A 17553-nucleotide genomic window follows, 5' to 3' on the forward strand; every position below is an offset into this window, starting at 1 on the left:
ATTTCGGTGGAATGGAATTGCTGATGCAAAAGCCTAGTATTTGCGCCTCGTGCATGCGCAGTGGGGCTTATGCTTTTCTTCTTCTTCGTTTTCTTTTACAGTCGCATAACCTTTCTGGCCCCTATTCAGCAACTCCCTAATGTGCATGGCATGACATAAGTATATTGCATGATGTCGTGTTCAGTGCAGGCGCACATGACTGTCGCACTGTGTTGCATCCTGGGTCAATAAACACGTGTTTGTTGACAATCTGGTGGCGGTGCCTTTTCTATGCCGTATCGGTGAACCCGGCTGCACCCTTTGTGCGTCGCGGTGCAGAGGAGCATCGCGTCTTTTCTTCACTGTGCAAACCCATCTCCTCAACATATCGACTACTGCATTTACTTGCATAATAGACAGTTTTAGTATAGCGTACGCTATTCCATTGCGTACGCTAAAAAATAGCGGGTCGTCACTGCGCATGCGCTGAACGCTAAATGAAATAGCGGGTATAGCGAACGTATGCAATGCAAACGAGTTAGCGTTTTTGCGTGGTTTGCGGAGTTTGCGGGAAACATGGCGGCGGTCCCGGCTGCCCGCTTCGAATTGAATTTGGCGTTGCTTTTGTAAAATGCACTTTGTTCGTAGCAAATGACTGTGTAAACGGCTTTCGCTTAGTCTCAGGCCACTTCGACGACGAGTATTAGGGATAACTTTGTGGTGTTTTGGAGATCGCTTCTCGTTTTGAACGAGTCGAAGCCTAACGAAAGAAACGTTCGAGATATCAGCGCCACCTATCGCTACAGGCGCGAAATAGCCGTAATGACGGCATATGGCCTCAGAGATCCGAAGATATTGTCGGCCAACTAAAATTGTAGAAAACATGCGCTGCTTAGCGTACGCTATATTATAGCGTATAGCGTACGCTATAGTTGCGTACGCTAAACTAAAACTGTCTCATGATCGCTCTCACGTAACAATCGCACCCCCGAATTTTGTCATCAAAATTCTTTTTTTTTTTATTTCCCATGTAATGATCACGCACCAAACTTGCCGCAGTGATATGTCATGTGCCAAGTCTAGCTAATGATGATCATGCTTACCATCTGTCTAATGCTATGCGAACGACTGTTCAAGCCATACCAAGCAGTCTGCACGCACCAAACATTCTTAACCCTTTCGCTGTCACGGACGTACCGGTACGTCATCGCGCTTCCCCCCCACGGTGTCACTGACGTACCGGTACGTTCTCTATCGCGCGTTGAAAATTTCGCGCCTGTGCGCAAAGCTGGCGCTCCTGAATTGGCCGCGCCATCTGTTGACTCTTTCTACAAGTTCGTATATTCTCCCCGACCTGTGTTAACCCATGTATTGAAGAGTACGGTGCGACTGCCACTCCCCACTTTCTCTTTGCTGAGTGGCGCGGTGGCTCCGCGTTCGCGGGATCATGCGTCGCGCGCGTGTGCTTATGGGTTCAAGGGTTGTTCTGCCATCTCCGCTGGTTTGAAGGTTTTTATTTTTCTTCTGTTGGTGTGTCTGCTACGCCGCGTCAAGTTCAGGCGCACGGGCCGTTGCCTCTCCGAAAAGAGTGACTTGATTGCTGCTTTCGCTCTCTCGCCGAACCCTCGCTTCCGACTTGCGGCAGCAAACGTAAAGCCCTTCGAACTTTGTTTAGCCTTTTTCCATCTCCCTCTGTCTTCTTGATCACGCAACGTCCCATTTCTCTCCGTTGTGCGGGCGACTGAAAGCGCATCCTCCCAGCGCGCGGTTACTTTCGGATGGCTGAGCGCGCGGGACCTTCGTCTGCTCATTGGTGCGGTGGCTCAATTCCGATTTAGAATACGAGCCGAGCTCGGAATCGGACTCGGACAGGGTCGCATGCGAGGAAGAGGGTTCCGCATCGTCAGATTCGGATGTTGAACGGATTTTATAGTCAGGCTGATGATGATGATGATGTTTACTAACAGCAGCTGCAGAACACTGAAATGTGCATATAGCATTGACTACGTTATTTGTATACCAATCATAATCAAAAATAAATTGCTATGTTCATTCCCTGTTATGCTCGTTCCCTGAAACCAAGCCGACACTGGGGGTGCGTCACGGCCAGAAAGGTCCGACAGCGAAAGGGTTAAGCAGATGCCTCATTTCATTCCTTTCATCACTTTACGCACTTCCATGAAAAAGAAAAAGCTACAACCAAACTTGCCTTGGCTTTATTATTTGTAGGCTTTATAGTAGTTGTGGTCAACAACAACAATAAAAGAAGGCGCCTTTCGATTCCTCTCGTCAGCGCTCGTGGGCACGCAACAAATCACGAGCGGCAACGATAGTAGCCTCGTTTACACTGATACATTATGAGTGTAACCTATTCATACGCCGACGCTTGTAACACAGCTAAAATATTCGCCCGCCCTTAGCGGAAACGTGCCGTATTAGGACAATAGTGAAGACAAAAGCCGCAGTTTCCGCAGCATGCCCGCCATGTGTTTCTACGTCACTGGCAGCTAAGCGCGCCCACATCCGTTTCTGTCCCCTCAAAGTGGACATGGCTACCGTATTTACACGATTGTAAGTCGGCCACTTTCATTAAATTTGAAAATCTGAAGTGGGGGGTCAACTTACAATCGAAACCAAAACATGACACCGCCAAAAAAGCGAGACCCAACGGGAGCTACAACATAGTTACAATTTTATGTTTGCTCTACGGCCCTACCCGTAGCTTTTCGCTATCCTGCATGTTTGTTCGCTTTTCGGAAGGGTTTTTCAACATTTTTGAGAGTTTTACAGTGCACACAACACTCATGAGGGGGTGTCGATAGTTGATGGAAGCACTGCTGTTCCATTTAAAGCCCCTTAAACTTCGTAAAGTAGTGGCACTCTCCTCCTCCGCCTGCCCTCCTCCTCGTTTCTCCTCTCTTTCACGCTCCCTCCTTGACCGTGGCGCCGCCTACACTGCTTGAGCGTAGCAATGGCACCAACATGCGCTCTACGCCACTACGTAGACGCTTCTCGAGGAAAAATGGCACTGATGCATGGCGTGAGGGCCCACGTGATGCTATTAGGCCAATAGCGACGCGGCGTCGGCCTCGGCCAGAGCGCGCGAGGAGGAGGCGGCATTCTTCAAAGTGGGGCACTACTTTACGAAGTTTAAGAGGCTTTAGTTCCATTCGCAGCGGCACCCTCAGAACGGCAGTGCTTGCGGGGAGTATCGGTAGTTCATGGAAGGGCAGACACCGCTCGCGGGTTTCTTTTTGCCTGTTGCGCTTAGCTTTCTGTATACAGTGAAACCTCGTTAAACCGTAGTTGGCCGGAGCTCGGAAAATGTACGTACTAAACGGTCGTACTGTTTAACCGAATTAGCATGAGATCGCCCACTTACCTGTTGAAAACGGAACTAGAGAGAGTGCGATGAAAGGGGAAAAAACATGCAGTATTTATACACTTTGCGCGACAAAAGTGTTATTTTCGTTTGATGCCGCGGCGGCCTAGCATGACGACAGCGGCCTCAAACTTACTGAAGCTGTGTGCCAGCTTTTCAGCCAGCCCCCTCTTCTCGGCAAACACTGGCATGGCAGATTCCTCGTTGGCATTACGTATTCTCCGTGCACGCACGCAGTAGTGCTGCAAAAGTTCTGGGGTGCCTTTTTCATTGCCGGGTGCTGTTCTCGTCACGACGATTGCATTCATGAGGATGACGTAATGAGCAGCTTCTGCCACCGTTGGGCCTAAATTTCCTGTGCTGTCGCTTTCCGTGCCGTCCTCATCACTGTCGCTAGTCGACACTTCGGCAACAACAGAGGCAACAATGGCGAAAAGTCGAACCTCGTAGCCGACATCTCTTCGCAGTTGCAGCAGCGCTGCCAAGCAACTTCTTTGCATTCGAAATGCCACACACCGTAGTCAATAGTCAACAGCAGATCCCTGTCACGTGCAAGCGCTGACTTCTCCGTGTCACGTTCGATAGCACAGACGATGTCTAATTTTGCTTCTAAACTGAGCACATGGCGTCTTTTTTTGGTCCTCGCTTGCTTGACGCCACACAACGCTCTCAGGCTTCTCTCTGGCACAGCGCCGAAATGATGTTGATGTTGATGTTGCTTCACACGCAAATGCGCAGGGTGCTTGAAGGCGGTTCCGATCTCTGAGGCTTGTCGTTCTGCCGGGCCGCTCGATGGAGACGACGCACCGCCGTGTTTGCGCAACGAAAAGTGGAAATGCAACGTTTTAACCGACGCGTACGGAATAAGCTGGTACGGTTTATGCGGATACAAAACACATTATGTTCAATGGCCTCCGAGTCGGAGATTTGACTTTACTACTTTTAAAACGAAACTACTGTTTAAGCGGGTACGGTTTAACGAGGTTTTACTGTAGTTTGACGAAAGGCATTGGTTTGACGCGTTCCACTTGACTGCCGGCCACGTGCTACTTCTGCTGCCGGCCACATGCTACTACAGTCGTCATGAGTGCTCCAGGCCCACTAATCATTTGGCACTCGTTCAATGCGGGTGGTGCGAGGGTGGCGACTGCAGCGAAGCGAAATTTTCACCTCTGACGGCAAGTGAGGAATTTCCCACGTGCCGAAGTCTGGACGCTTTCCGGAGCTGTAGGCTAAGCTTGCGGCGTACGTCGCTGAAATGCGCGATCGGTCCCTGCCAGTGAAGTGCGACATGGTCATGAAACAAGCCCGGATCTTTGCCTTTTAAGGACCTGCTCAGCCGTGAGTATGAGTGGCTGGCGGCAGAAGACCGCGAAATTACGCCAACCGGACCTGTCAAAAGAGCCTCCCTGACGGCTGCGTATGGTTGGGTGCATTCGGAGTGGGCTGCTGTTCCACAAGATGTCGAGGTGCGGTCGTTCGCCAAATATTAAATTTCGCGGGAAGACAACGCGCTGTGGGACCGTAGCAACGATGACGATGGCAGTACTAAAGACGAGTAGTCCAGTGACCATGTCAGCTACTAATAATTTTCATTATCGAATGCGCCCTCAGGTATGCTCTTTCTCATGTTTTTTTTTTTTTCTGTCACGCGATATGGGGGGCTAAATATGGTACGTTATTGCTGCAAACTTGCCAATATTAACGATATTATTCATTACTGATACGGAAAAAAAGTGTTTCAGTGCACGTAATGTACTCATGAGAAGAAAAAAAATCGCTTTCGGCTTGCTCCGCCGGCCACCATTTTTGTTTTGGTGTCCTGCACCAGTCCCACACTGTTACAGCGGCAGCCCCCTATATGGCAGCCGCCTGTTTGTTGACATGTTGTCATCCCACGGCAAACGCGGGATGAAAAAAAAAGTTTGTTTTCTTTTTGTGAAAAATTTAACTCGCGTAATAATTGCACCCTTGAATTTGTGTCAATTCTTTTGACAAAAAAGTGTGATCATTATGCAAGTAAATACAGTATATCAATTAAAATTTGCATGGTATATGGTAAGCATATGTGTGTTGTAACCTGTGCGAAAAATGCTGCTGCGCCAAATCAGCTTTTTGTCTGCGCTAGGACCTGCACCAAAAGGTGAAATTGCTGTTCTACCACCGATATACGATTACTATTATGTTTTGAAAGAATGCAATTCTTTTTGCCTACCAGAAGTAAAAAGAAAAAGCTTTGGCAACATGTTACACTCCTGTAACACGTGAAGGCGAAAGCCTGCTGCACACTTGGTAATTCATCAAGTTATAAGATCGGAGGGGTCAGACTTGTTGCAAGACATAACAAGCCGCAGTGGGAAGTACACATGTTGCTTTAGGTCGACCTCCTCAGTGACACGTGTGAGCACTTAATACACTACCTAAAGGTGCAGCATGCTTGTCACGAATAAGTGTTACAAATGTGTAACGCAAGCCGAACACAATTACATTGCATCCTCTCACCAGAGGAAAGCAGCGCACAGTCGAAGGCCTTGCTCTCACCGCTTCGCACATCGCACCTCGTTTCTCGCTTGACGAGCATCCTCAGCCGTAGCGTACTTCTAAGGCCTACCGCGCAATACGCTCGGCCTCATGCGAGCATCCTTCATTGTTGTCTCTCTCACTTCGCAGTTGACTGTCACCACAACTGCCGCCGCCACTGCATGACGTTGCCAACGCAGCACCTGTTTTTCTGTCTGTGCGTGCTGCTCATTAACATGTCCACCCTCCGCTTGTTCAGAGAAGGTCACGTTTTTTTTGTGTGTGCTACTGGACTAGATGGTGCTTCTTTTTTTTTTTTTTTTCAAGGCCATCGTGCAGTGAGCAATTTAGGGCTTTTGCCTTAAAAGGAAGTGTATTGCACAGCAAGTAATGTACAGAAAAACTATGCTTTGTGGTCAACAAAATTCTAGTAAAACACTTTTGCTTAACAATACCACAACTGCATGTTATCATGAAGGAAGGATAGCTGCTCAGCATGCTCAGGGAGCAGCAACACCCTCCTGCATGTCACAATTCCTTCAGACACTGAAAAGCGTCGCTCACTAGACACACTAGTGTCTGGTATTGGCACATATCTCTTTAGCAAGTCGAGCCAACGGCGGGTGCCATGCTTACTCCACCACTCACACGAATCTTCTTTTTGGTCCGAAATTTCATCATGCACATATCTTCCAACCTGTGCTTGTGGCAGTGAAAATTGCTGCTGGTTGATGAGCTTATCAAAGTCTTTCCACAGTTCTCATGTGAAAGGAGCCTCTTCAGAAGCTTTCTTTGTTGAGGAATTCATTGGATTCTTTGATATTGAAATTTCCCATGCTGCTTTTAAAGCCAAGTTTTAACCCAGTTTGCTATTGAACCATCCTGGTGGTACACAACTAGGTAATACTTGTTGGGGGGCTAGTTGGTGCATGTTTGCAGAAGAGGGTTATAGCGCCGAAAAAACACAACACACATCAAGCGAGACGGGACAGGCGCATCCCGATGCGCCTGTCCCGTCTCGCTTGCTGTGTGCTGTGTTTTTTCGGCGCTATAACCCTCTTCAGGTACACAACTACTTTAGAGCTTGCCACTTGGTCAAATTTGTAATTTGGAAACTGTTTTTTGGCATTTAACCAGATTAGTAGCAGACACGGAGATTTCCACATGGCGGCTAGTGTTGTCCAGATGCATGAAGAGGCAGCACAGTGTACGTACTTGAGCTGATAGTGTCAAATAGCCAAAAGCACCAGCAGTGGCCTCGTGACAGTACCCACTGTTTACTTCACTATGCTTCACTGCATGGCAAATGTGCTGCTTCACCTCAATGCATTCTGTATGCTTTGCCGCATAGCATGACTGTACTGCGGCGAAGCTGGCTATCGAGGCCATACAAGACTAATTTTTAGGCGTGCAAATATTTCAAATCGAATATCTGCACACTGCTAGTATTTGTGTTTTCCTATATACATTTTCATGTTTCCCAATCTTCAGATGCTGGTTGTTGGTGGTCTAGATCGTGTATATGAGATAGGCCGGCAATTCCGCAATGAGGGTATTGACCTAACACACAACCCTGAGTTCACCACGTGCGAGTTCTACATGGCCTATGCAGATTACAATGATCTCATGACAATTACAGAGTCCCTGGTGTCAGGTGAGGGTTCTCTTCTTTTTTAATTTGTTGTGTTTCCGTTTTCACCATTCACAGATTATTCATGAAGTTCAAATATCAGAGCTTATAGGTATGAGTCTTTTTACCGGTAAACATTTAGAAGCTGTTCAATGAATGGTTTATCATGCTTGTCTTTCTTTCTTGCTTCCTGCTAACAGAAAGTGCTTTCTGAATTTGTTACTGCAGGTAAAGTATAAATACCCTCTAAGACTGCTGGTGTAGGCATGCTTGCATGCATGTGTGTGAGATACAAATGAAAAGCAGGAATTGTTGGCTCACTTTGGGAAAGGGGAGGGTGTGAGAGGGCGACAGAGATGAATAATGCAGTGGTGATAGCTTTGCCTATGAGGTACAAAAATCAGCTAACGTCACTTTGTGCTTCGGACAACTTGAAAATAATTGGGTACATCGCTGTCCTCTGGCACAAGACAGATATGTGTGGTTTCTGCAGCTACTGCATAGTGACTTGCATTTGCGGACTCCACCTCAAGGGCGGTAATGAAACTGTGCACATTCTTCCACATGCCGCCTCATTGATGTGGGCTGTGAAGGAACCCATGAGGTGTCTCTCTGCCCCATTTGGCTGTGGGCAACCAACCAAACTGAGTTTGTCTTGATGGACCATGGGTGAACCATCCTGACACATCAAACACCACGGAATTACCTATGCTAGCCATGAGTGAGAACTGTGAAAGTGCTTCATCTGCACTGCAGGATCCTTTTTAACTATGTTTGTGGTTAATAAAGGGAAAATCAGCATTCGTAGCAATTGCTATAAAGGAAACCCATACGGGTTCCTCGAAAGAAAAGCCTCAGAGTTGAAGAAACATTCGTCCTTGTCTGGGACACGAGCCCAGGACCACCGCCTTTCTGGGGCAGCCGCTCTATCGTCTGAGCTAACCAGGTGGCTAGCAGATGGCAGGGCACAGTCGAATTTGTCAACAACTGAAAGCAAAAGCAAAGGTTTGACATGTTTGACAAATGGGTGGATGTCTGATTTTCCTTTTATTAATTGCTTCTCACCATCTTGCGGGTTTCCGCAGAACTATTACATCATATGTTTGTTAAACTTCATAGCTAGAAAGTGTCATGACTGTGTCTCCTTTAAAGGGAGTCACAAATGATGGGGCCTCATAGAACAAAGCCACAGGAAATTTTGGTTATACATTAGAACCAGAAATTGAAAAGTACTGTCCTAGAAATGGTTCAGTGAGAGTAAAGACCTACATACAAACGAAATGTTGCAAGTCTGGTGTAAAGAGGCAGGCTACTACCCCCCCCCCCCTCCCCTCACAGCCGAGGCTTTCTTCCACTGCCTCAGTCAGCATCCATACAAGCAACCGTCCTCTCATATCAGAGCCAAGGGCCCACGTGAGGTTTACGTCACAACCCCCACCTTGTCATCTTTTTATTTTTCCCCTCTTTCTGTCACACTGCTGCTGGCTATTTGTGCACTGCACATTTTACCCGTGTGACACAGAGGCAATAGCTTGCGACATTGTCTCTGCTGGTGGGGAGAGTGGCTCCTTCAAGTAGAAGAGCACATGGGCTTTCATTTGAATTTCCAGCTGTTTTCACAGTATACATCAGTGCAGGCACAATCACAAATCCATAATCTATGCACCATGTTTGTCTGTTTTCCATGTCCAAACCTGAGAAATGTCATTGAGTTGCATGGCATTGTTAAGAAATTGAAAATAATATGTACAGTGCAGGTCACTATGACAAGGAACACTTGGTTTTTGTATAGAATAAAAAGTTATGGTATTATTTCTTCATCTATTTAACTAAGCGGAAGAAAGGTGGTTCATGATACAAGAACTTGCTCCAGTGGGAATCATTGAGTGAGGTTCAGACTTGTGCGTGCAAAGCTGTTCACAGTCAAATAATAACCATGTGCTAACCATATTCATTTATAATTATATAGACATCATGTGAAGTTTTACAGCTAGCCAAAACAAGCTGTTATCACATGGTATAGTTACGTTGTTTTGTCCCCAATATTTGTTACCTCCTTTTGACCCCACTACCAAAGTTGAGAAAGATTTTTATTTGCTGTTGACTGGCAAAACCGTATACTTCTAATTCACCTGACGGCAGGCATGGTGAAGTTTTTGACTGGCTCATACAAGATCACCTACCACCCGGAAGGAGCCGATGGGCCTGCCCTGGAGATTGACTTTACACCTCCATTCCGAAGGGTTCGCATGCTTCCAGACCTGGAGAAAGCTTTAGGCACCAAACTTCCTGATCCAGAAAAGTTAGCTACACGTGGTGTGTTTTCCTTTTCTCATTTCATTCTCTTACTGTTCTCATAGTGGGACCAAAGAGTTGCATAAAGGGAAAGAGATGTGCTGTCATTTCGTGAATAGACGATTTATTTTAAGTAAGGATGTGTGAATACTTGAATATTGCCAAATCTGATCGAAAAGTGAATGTTCTAATAATTTGATTCTCAAATTGAACATTTACTATTCAACTTTTTTTAATATTCGATATATGTATTTGATGTAGAGAGCCACGCTTGTCTCTGCAAGCACTTCTGCCCTACTGCATGCGCTCCCCGACCTCGGCCCGATGCGGGGATCGCACACATAGCGGCTGGATGCATCAATTCACATAACGGTGCTGCGGGGCTGGCCGCCTCTGTCGGTACAAGGTTCGTCCAGGTCGACTGGACCAATGGAGACGATAACACGACGCAAACAGAGGGAATAGCAAGAATAGCAGCAAAAGCAGCGCATATTTTGTAAAGTTGTTGTTGTTGTTGTTGTTGTTGTTGTTGTTGTTGTTTTATTTCTATTCTTGCCATACAAATTATCAGACACTGACTGAACCCATAGCCAGAGGCTAGTGTGGGGTTCAGATACAAAAATACACGATGGCAATGACACAACACTTGTGTAAAATAGAAAGCCCAAAATCACGGCGAAAGACCAGAGTACACTATACAATGAGGAGAAAATAATACAATATGCATTTTACAGGAGAATGAATAAAGATCTGTAATGAACAACACTGTACAACAAACACAAACCGCGAACGACTGTCACATAGATCAAATAAGGCTCAAAAAGTATGTTCTTAATGCTTTATTAGTTTCGTGGGACTGTTTTATTTCTGGGGGTAAAGCATTCCAAACCTTGGCTCCTGAAAACTGCACCAATCTTTCACTGTAGATGTTATTATTCGGTGGCAGATTAAAGTTACTATGTGTGAGGTTTCTCGTGAGTCGAGAAGGAGAGCGAAACAGGGAGGCATTGAAAGGTTGGTTATATTTTACTATGTTGTTTACACACAGCGCTATCTTTAAAGACCGCAAAAGATCGAAAGGAAGGATATTTAATAACTGGAAAATTGGTTTACTTGGTTCAGTATACTTGCTTTGTGTTATAATTCGGACAGCCCGTTTTTGTAATCGCCGGATAGGATCAAGGTAAGTGTTGTATGTTAAACCCCATGATTCTACACAGTATGTTAGATGACTGTTAATAAGGGAAAAATAAAGGGTACGCAGTGTATGTATGTTAAAATAATCACGGGCCTGTAATAAGGCATAACAGCCAGAAGCCAACTTTGAACAGACTGCGCTAATCTGATTTTTCCAGTGAAGATGTTCATCTAGAATGACACCAAGATACTTAAATGAGTGTGTTCGCTCTAGTGAGTGGCCGTTAATGAAAATGTCAATTTGGAAGCTGTCAATGACTTTTGCTCGTGAACTAAATACCATATATTTGGTTTTGCTTGAATTAATCGTTAGCTTGTTGGTAAAAAACCAGCGTGTAATTTTTTTCAATTCAGCGTTTGTCTTTGCTTCTAGATCCTCATGGTTGTCTGCTGTCACTATGATCGCAGTGTCATCAGCATACATTAAAATATCACAGCAACTTAGGACCTTCGGCAAATCATTCAAGTATAACGAAAATAACATGGGCCCTAAAACGGATCCTTGAGGAACCCCGGTCTGTAAATATTTAAGTGATGATATGATGTTATTGATAACTACAGCTTGTTGACGGTTTTCGATGTAACTGGAAAGTAAGCTGTAGGCTTCACCGCGAAATCCATAGTGGTTTAATTTGTTGAGCATAATAGCGTGATCCACAGTATCAAACGCTTTCTTTAAATCAACAAATACAACAGCGGCCAGTTTGTTTTCATGTAATGCTGTGTTAATTAATTGAGTCAGGCTTAGGACTGCAGATGCCGTTGAATGATGTTTTCGAAATCCATGTTGCTGTTGACAGAGTAGGTTATATTTTTCTAAGAATTTGCAAATATTACTGGATAAAATCTTTTTGTAAATATTATTAATAACACTTAGGACAGAAATGGGTCTGTAGCTTGACGGGTTGGATCGGTCTCCATCTTTGTATACTGGGACAACTTTGGCAATCTTTAGTACAGAGGGGTACTTTGCACATTTTAATGAATGATTAAAAAGTTTGCATAAGATGGGGACCAAGATATCAGTGTTTTCCTTAAGTATGCGTGGGTAAATACCGTCCAGTCCGGCAGATTTATTGCCTGGTAAGCTGAGAATAATGGATGTAATTTCCTGGGGTTCGATTTCAAACATTACAAAAGTATTGAGAACTGTATTGGATGCAGCATTTTGTTGTGATTCGGGAAGTTGAGCAGCTAATGATGGGCCGATATTGGTGAAAAAGGAATTAAATCTTTCTGTAGTATTGTGATCTATTTCTTCTGGGAGAACACGGCGGAAACTGGCTTTGCCAGCAACTTCGTTTATTATTTTCCAGACCTTTTTGAATTGCCAGAAGCCTGTTCAACGAAACGCATGTAATATGCTTTTTTTCGTGCCCTCATCATCGACACGGATCTATTGCGCAGATTCTTAAATTGTTTGGAATAGTAAACATTATCCTTGTGTTGCTTCCACTTACGGTACCATGAATCCTTCTCTTTTAGAACGGCGAGGATTGGCTCAGTCATCCAAGGGCATAGTGGTGCTTCGTAAGAGCGAACACTAATATTTCTGCTGCAGGTAGTAACCATTTGCAAAAGCGTGTCTATTAGGTTACTAAACTCTGTATCGACGTCATCATGGTATATTACACTGGGGTCAATGGCCAATAGATTTTCTCGCAGTAGGGCATAATCTATTTTAGATACATACTTCTTAATCTCACGCTCTGGTTTTATGTCAATGTCAGCAGCAACAAAAAGTGGGAGGTGATCGGAGATGGGTTCGCTGTAAACCCCAGCGCGTATCCCAGTCGGTATATTTGTTAATGCATGATCAATAATAGATGAAGAAGAGGTAGTTACACGCGTCGGTGTATTAATCATATTTCGGAAATTGTACGATGTTAACAGGTTCATGTAATCTTTGTGGCATTCAGCACTTGTATCAATGTTAAAATCGCCAACAATAATTATGCCTTCCGAGTGTGTAGAAAGCGTTTCAAGAATTCCTTCGAGTTTATCAAGAAAGGAGGAAAGGCACGAGTTTGGTGGACGGTAAATAACTCCAACAGTGAATGAATGGGGCAGTTTTATGAACAGTGTTTCTATGTCTGCATGACTGAGGGTGACTGGCGCCAAAGACGAGAAAGGTAGACCATTTTTGAGAAAAAAGGCAACACCACCACCGCGGTTTTTTGATTCTCTCGGATGAGATATCATAACATAGCCAGGAAGCATAACTTTCTCATCTTTTTGCAGCCAGGTTTCTGTAAGTGCTACAATATCAAAAGATTGGGAATATCTTGTCAAGGAAGCCACTAGAAGGTTCAGGTTCTTCCTCAGACTGCGGATATTAGAGTAAAATATTGATGTGTTTTTGTCGCTGCTTAACAGGTCATCTTCATCTATGGCCAAAGACATTGTAAGAGTGTACAAGTACTAAAACACAAGAGCATTGGTAATCAAACAATTTTTCCCAGGTCATCTTCACAGGTTATGTGCATTACCCTCGAGCTTTCCGTTTTTCTCATCAAGATTTTGCCTTCAGAGACCCATGCGAACTTCCAGCCTCTGGCACGCTTTATGCCAATAGCTTTGCCGAGCAAAACCTTTTTTTCTGGACATAAATGTTCGTTGACAAAAACGGGATCGTTCTCTGGGAAGCCAAGCACGGAAGTATTTAGCCTGTTCTTTTTCGCAGCTTGCAATATTTTGTCACGTGGGGACCTTGACTTAAACTTCACAATTACATTGGGAGGTCCCTTCGACTTGGTTGGAACACGATGTACAGCGTCGATTTCCTCAGGAGAAAGCTTAACTTGTAGGTAAGAAGTTATCTGTGTCATCATGCTACCGAGGTCCTCGTTATCAGATTCAGGGATACCTTTCAATTCAATGTTATTCCTTCTGCTGTATTGCTTCAGTTCAACCAATTCTGTTTTTAATTCCTTCACTTCATTCGTCAGCTTCTTATTTTCTTGCTGAATTTCCAGATTGTTCTTCTTTACTTCTGCGAGTTCAATCCTCATCGTTTTAACTTCTGTTCTGAAGCCCTCAAAGGCAGTGTTCATGAAACCCATTGATTCCTTTACTGCTGCTATTTCAGTCTGTACAGCGTCGCTAGATGAGTTCAACTTGTTTACGGTAACCTTAATTTCAGTCATGGCCTCCATAAATTTGGAAGTCATTTCTATCAGAACCTTAGTAACTTCTTTAATGTTTTTGGGAGCCTCGTCTGCGAGTGTCTTGGCAAAATTGTCAAGTTGCGTAGCCTCGTCGTCCCCCATTTTAAGAAGTTTTCCACAAACGCGTCACAGGCAACAAGAGGTACCAGAGCAGTGCAGCAACCGTAAAATGCAAGGAAATAAACTTTCACACGAATGTGTGTGCGCCCACCTGCATAGGTGCAACAATACGGTTAGCAGTCGCACAGACGGCTGCCAGCACCGCTCTGATGTGTCCGTGGCTGTCGCTGGCTCCTTTTATAGGGTTGCTTGAGGGGCGTCGAAAGCCTTCCGCGCAGGCGCGAATTTCTTGGCTGATTGCTTGCACAGATCACTCTGCGGCCACGCTCCGGAATGTATCGTTGGGGCTGCGTTGGATAAGATGGTCCTGCGCCGCTCGATGGAACCGCGTCAAAATGCCTGCATAGGTGCAACAATACGGTTAGCAGTCGCACAGACGGCTGCCAGCACCGCTCTGAAAGTGCGAAAACATTTGCCAAGGTCAAGCCGATTAGCTACTGGAAAGCACAGAGATTGCATTGAATCGCGTTGCGCGATCTTGCCCTGACTCTCCTGATTTTTAAATTTTTGACAGGTGGCCAATCACGATGAACCTGACAATGACAAGTCAGTGCCTACTATGGTCGACCCGCACAACACCAAGAATGGTTATGCGCAGAGCGGTGATCGAGTCACGGGATGTGTTGTCTGCACTTTCATCTGTCATGCAGATTGGCTTTACTCGGCATGAGGCATTGAATCGCCAGCCTCGTGTCCCTCTCGTCTTCCTTCCACCCTCTCGTCAACGTGGGGTGGAAGGCAGATGGGAGAGGGGCGATGAAGGCGTGCCGTGCAAGCTGCGAGGCACAAAGGCGACTGTGGCGAAGCAGTTGGCATTTTTTTTTTCTTTTCCTGGATTTAGCGTTTGGTTTCCTTTCGGCATCGACCCCCAGTGGCCAGGTTTTATTGTTCTAGCTACTAATTCAGCATGGGAACATAGCAGTAAGTGATTTATTTTGCCGTAGAATACAAAAAAAATTCACAGTGCAGCAGCTGCTCATTGTTACATCCAGATATTGCTAAAACCAGTAATACAATAAGTGGGTTTAACAGTAATTCTTTCTATCTAATTAATATGCTAGAATGTTGATCCCCTCTGCTTTTTTGGTGCAACCCCGTTTATGGGTTATAAGAATAGAATTTTTTTTGGCACTTGAATGTTGTTATAAGTGGCTTCGACTGTATTCCGTACTCACACACCTCTAGTGTTGAGAGCTCATGCTGTTATATAGTACAGGAGCAGTTTCCCATGTTGGTTTTACAGTTTGTCTACATGGCAGTTGATAAAGGCTTGCGTCTGTATCATTAGAGTGTGTTCACAGTTGTAGGGAGAGGGGATTTTTTGAGGCATTAGGGCTCCTTTTCTTCTTTGCTTTGATTGTTTTGTGGTTACGTGTGGGCTTCAGTTTTTGCGCACCATTGTCGCTCTGTTGACTCAGTGCTTAACATAGGATAAGTAGGGCTCTGATGCATGTGTCTGGACGTGCAGAGTCCGTGGCCCTGTTGTCTGACTTGTGTGTCAAGCACGAAGTGGAGTGCCCACCACCCAGGACAGCAGCTCGGCTTCTGGATAAGCTGGTCGGCCACTTCCTCGAGGAGCAGTTCGTAAATCCTACTTTCCTCTGTGATCACCCAGAGGTCAGTGTTCTTCGTGCCTACATCTGACAGAGTGCTTGTGTTTAAAAGAGCGTCATAAAAGCAATGTTTAGCAAAAGGAAGACACTTGAAGAGTGTGTACTTTTTTCTGTTGTGTCATACCACAGTGCGGAAAATATAGGAATCTGCGAGTATGTGTAATTACACCAGACAAAGCAGAGTCCTCATTGCCGTAACATACTTTGTGAAAAATTTGTTTCCTTAAAAGGCAGCTGCATCTTCTCAGTTTGCTGCTAAAGAGCAAGCAAAGTTTTCTCGCCAGCTTGACATAGAATAATTTTCAGTTGCCATATTTACCTGAATAAAATAATTTACCCAAGGTGTCCGTAAGCATAAACTTAAGTACAACTAGTACCGCATACTCTCTAGCCATGAAGACTACTGTTTTACAAAGATGTTTGGGCTTAGATGTATGCATTTGCTTTGGTTTTTTTATTTGTTTGCGTCTTTATGTGCACTTTTGCTTTCTTCCATTCATGCAATGATTTCCTATAATATGGTGTCAGCTTTTTATCTCAAAGGTTGTGCACATCAGTTACGGGGGAACTTTGGCTGCGGATGGTGCCACTGGCCATAGTGGCAGCAAGGTAAACTAAACAAGAATAAGCAAATCTGGAACACTAGAGCATCACAGTACAGGCAGGTCGTCAATTTATAGAGGAGGTTGTGGCTTTAGGTTATGCTGATTGTGTTTATTGCAGTATAGATATTCCTTTCACCTTTGGTTCTTTTTTCTTTTTTTTTAATAATGCAGATCATGAGCCCCCTGTCCAAATGGCATCGCAGCGTTCGTGGCCTGACTGAGCGTTTCGAGCTGTTTATTGCTCGCAAGGAAGTTGTTAATGCATACACAGAGTTGAATGACCCACTGGTTCAGAGGCAACGTTTTGAGCAGCAAGCCAAGGTAAGCGTGAAGCTTCTTACCATGATATATTTTGCAAAGTCTGCCAACAAAATTTTCTTTCAAATTCTTTTTCTGTGCAGCCTACTTAACCCTTTGAGGGTCGAATTATTTTGAAAAAAACTTTCCCAGGTGGTCAAATTACTTTATTGCGGATCTTCAATGTACAAAATGTATAAAGCCGGGAATAAATAATAAAAAAATTTAGGAACAGTATTTTGGTGTCGGCATCACTCAGAACTGCAATATGTTCAGTAGTATTTCAGAGTGTGGTACTCCTTAAAACACGGTTCTATGCACAGTGCCTTATCGCAGTCTGCACACCTAAAATGCATGTATGTTCTCTTGGAGTGACGAGTTGGGTTGGCGCACACATGACATCTTCTCTGCGTGCCGCTGCATTGGGCAGAGGTCTGAGGCACCTTCTCGCGTAAACGTGTTGCCGCAGAGAGCGAGAATACCTCGTGCGCGGCGGTGATAAACAAACTAAGAGCAGCGCCAATCAAGATAGAAATCAACTTCCGCCACCCCTGCGAGAGCCTGCCGACAAAGAGAAAAATCACGTTTCGCGTGCCTCCGTTGCGATCACGCGGCGGAACCGAAACCGCAAAAGCGCGTTGCCACTGAGAGCGAGAATACCTCGCGAACGGCGGTGATAAGCTAAGAGCAGTGCCAATCAAGATAGAAATCAACTTCCACCGCCCCTGCAAGAGAGTGCCGACAAACA

General features: G+C 45.0%; 1 protein-coding gene across 2 annotated transcripts in view; it reads left to right on the forward strand.

The window, feature by feature from the left end:
- Positions 1-17553, forward strand: part of LysRS (Lysyl-tRNA synthetase) — a 70819-nt gene that overhangs the window by 36705 nt on the left and 16561 nt on the right. For both annotated transcript variants that reach the window (XM_050195709.2, XM_050195711.2), the window contains 4 exons: positions 7373-7535; positions 9654-9827; positions 15759-15907; positions 16680-16829. In XM_050195709.2, the coding sequence (XP_050051666.1) occupies positions 7373-7535; positions 9654-9827; positions 15759-15907; positions 16680-16829 (636 nt within the window). The remainder of the gene's footprint in view (positions 1-7372; positions 7536-9653; positions 9828-15758; positions 15908-16679; positions 16830-17553) is intronic.

This window comes from Dermacentor andersoni, chromosome 1 (genome assembly GCF_023375885.2).
Source record: "Dermacentor andersoni chromosome 1, qqDerAnde1_hic_scaffold, whole genome shotgun sequence".
Taxonomy (NCBI): Eukaryota; Metazoa; Arthropoda; class Arachnida; order Ixodida; family Ixodidae; genus Dermacentor; species Dermacentor andersoni.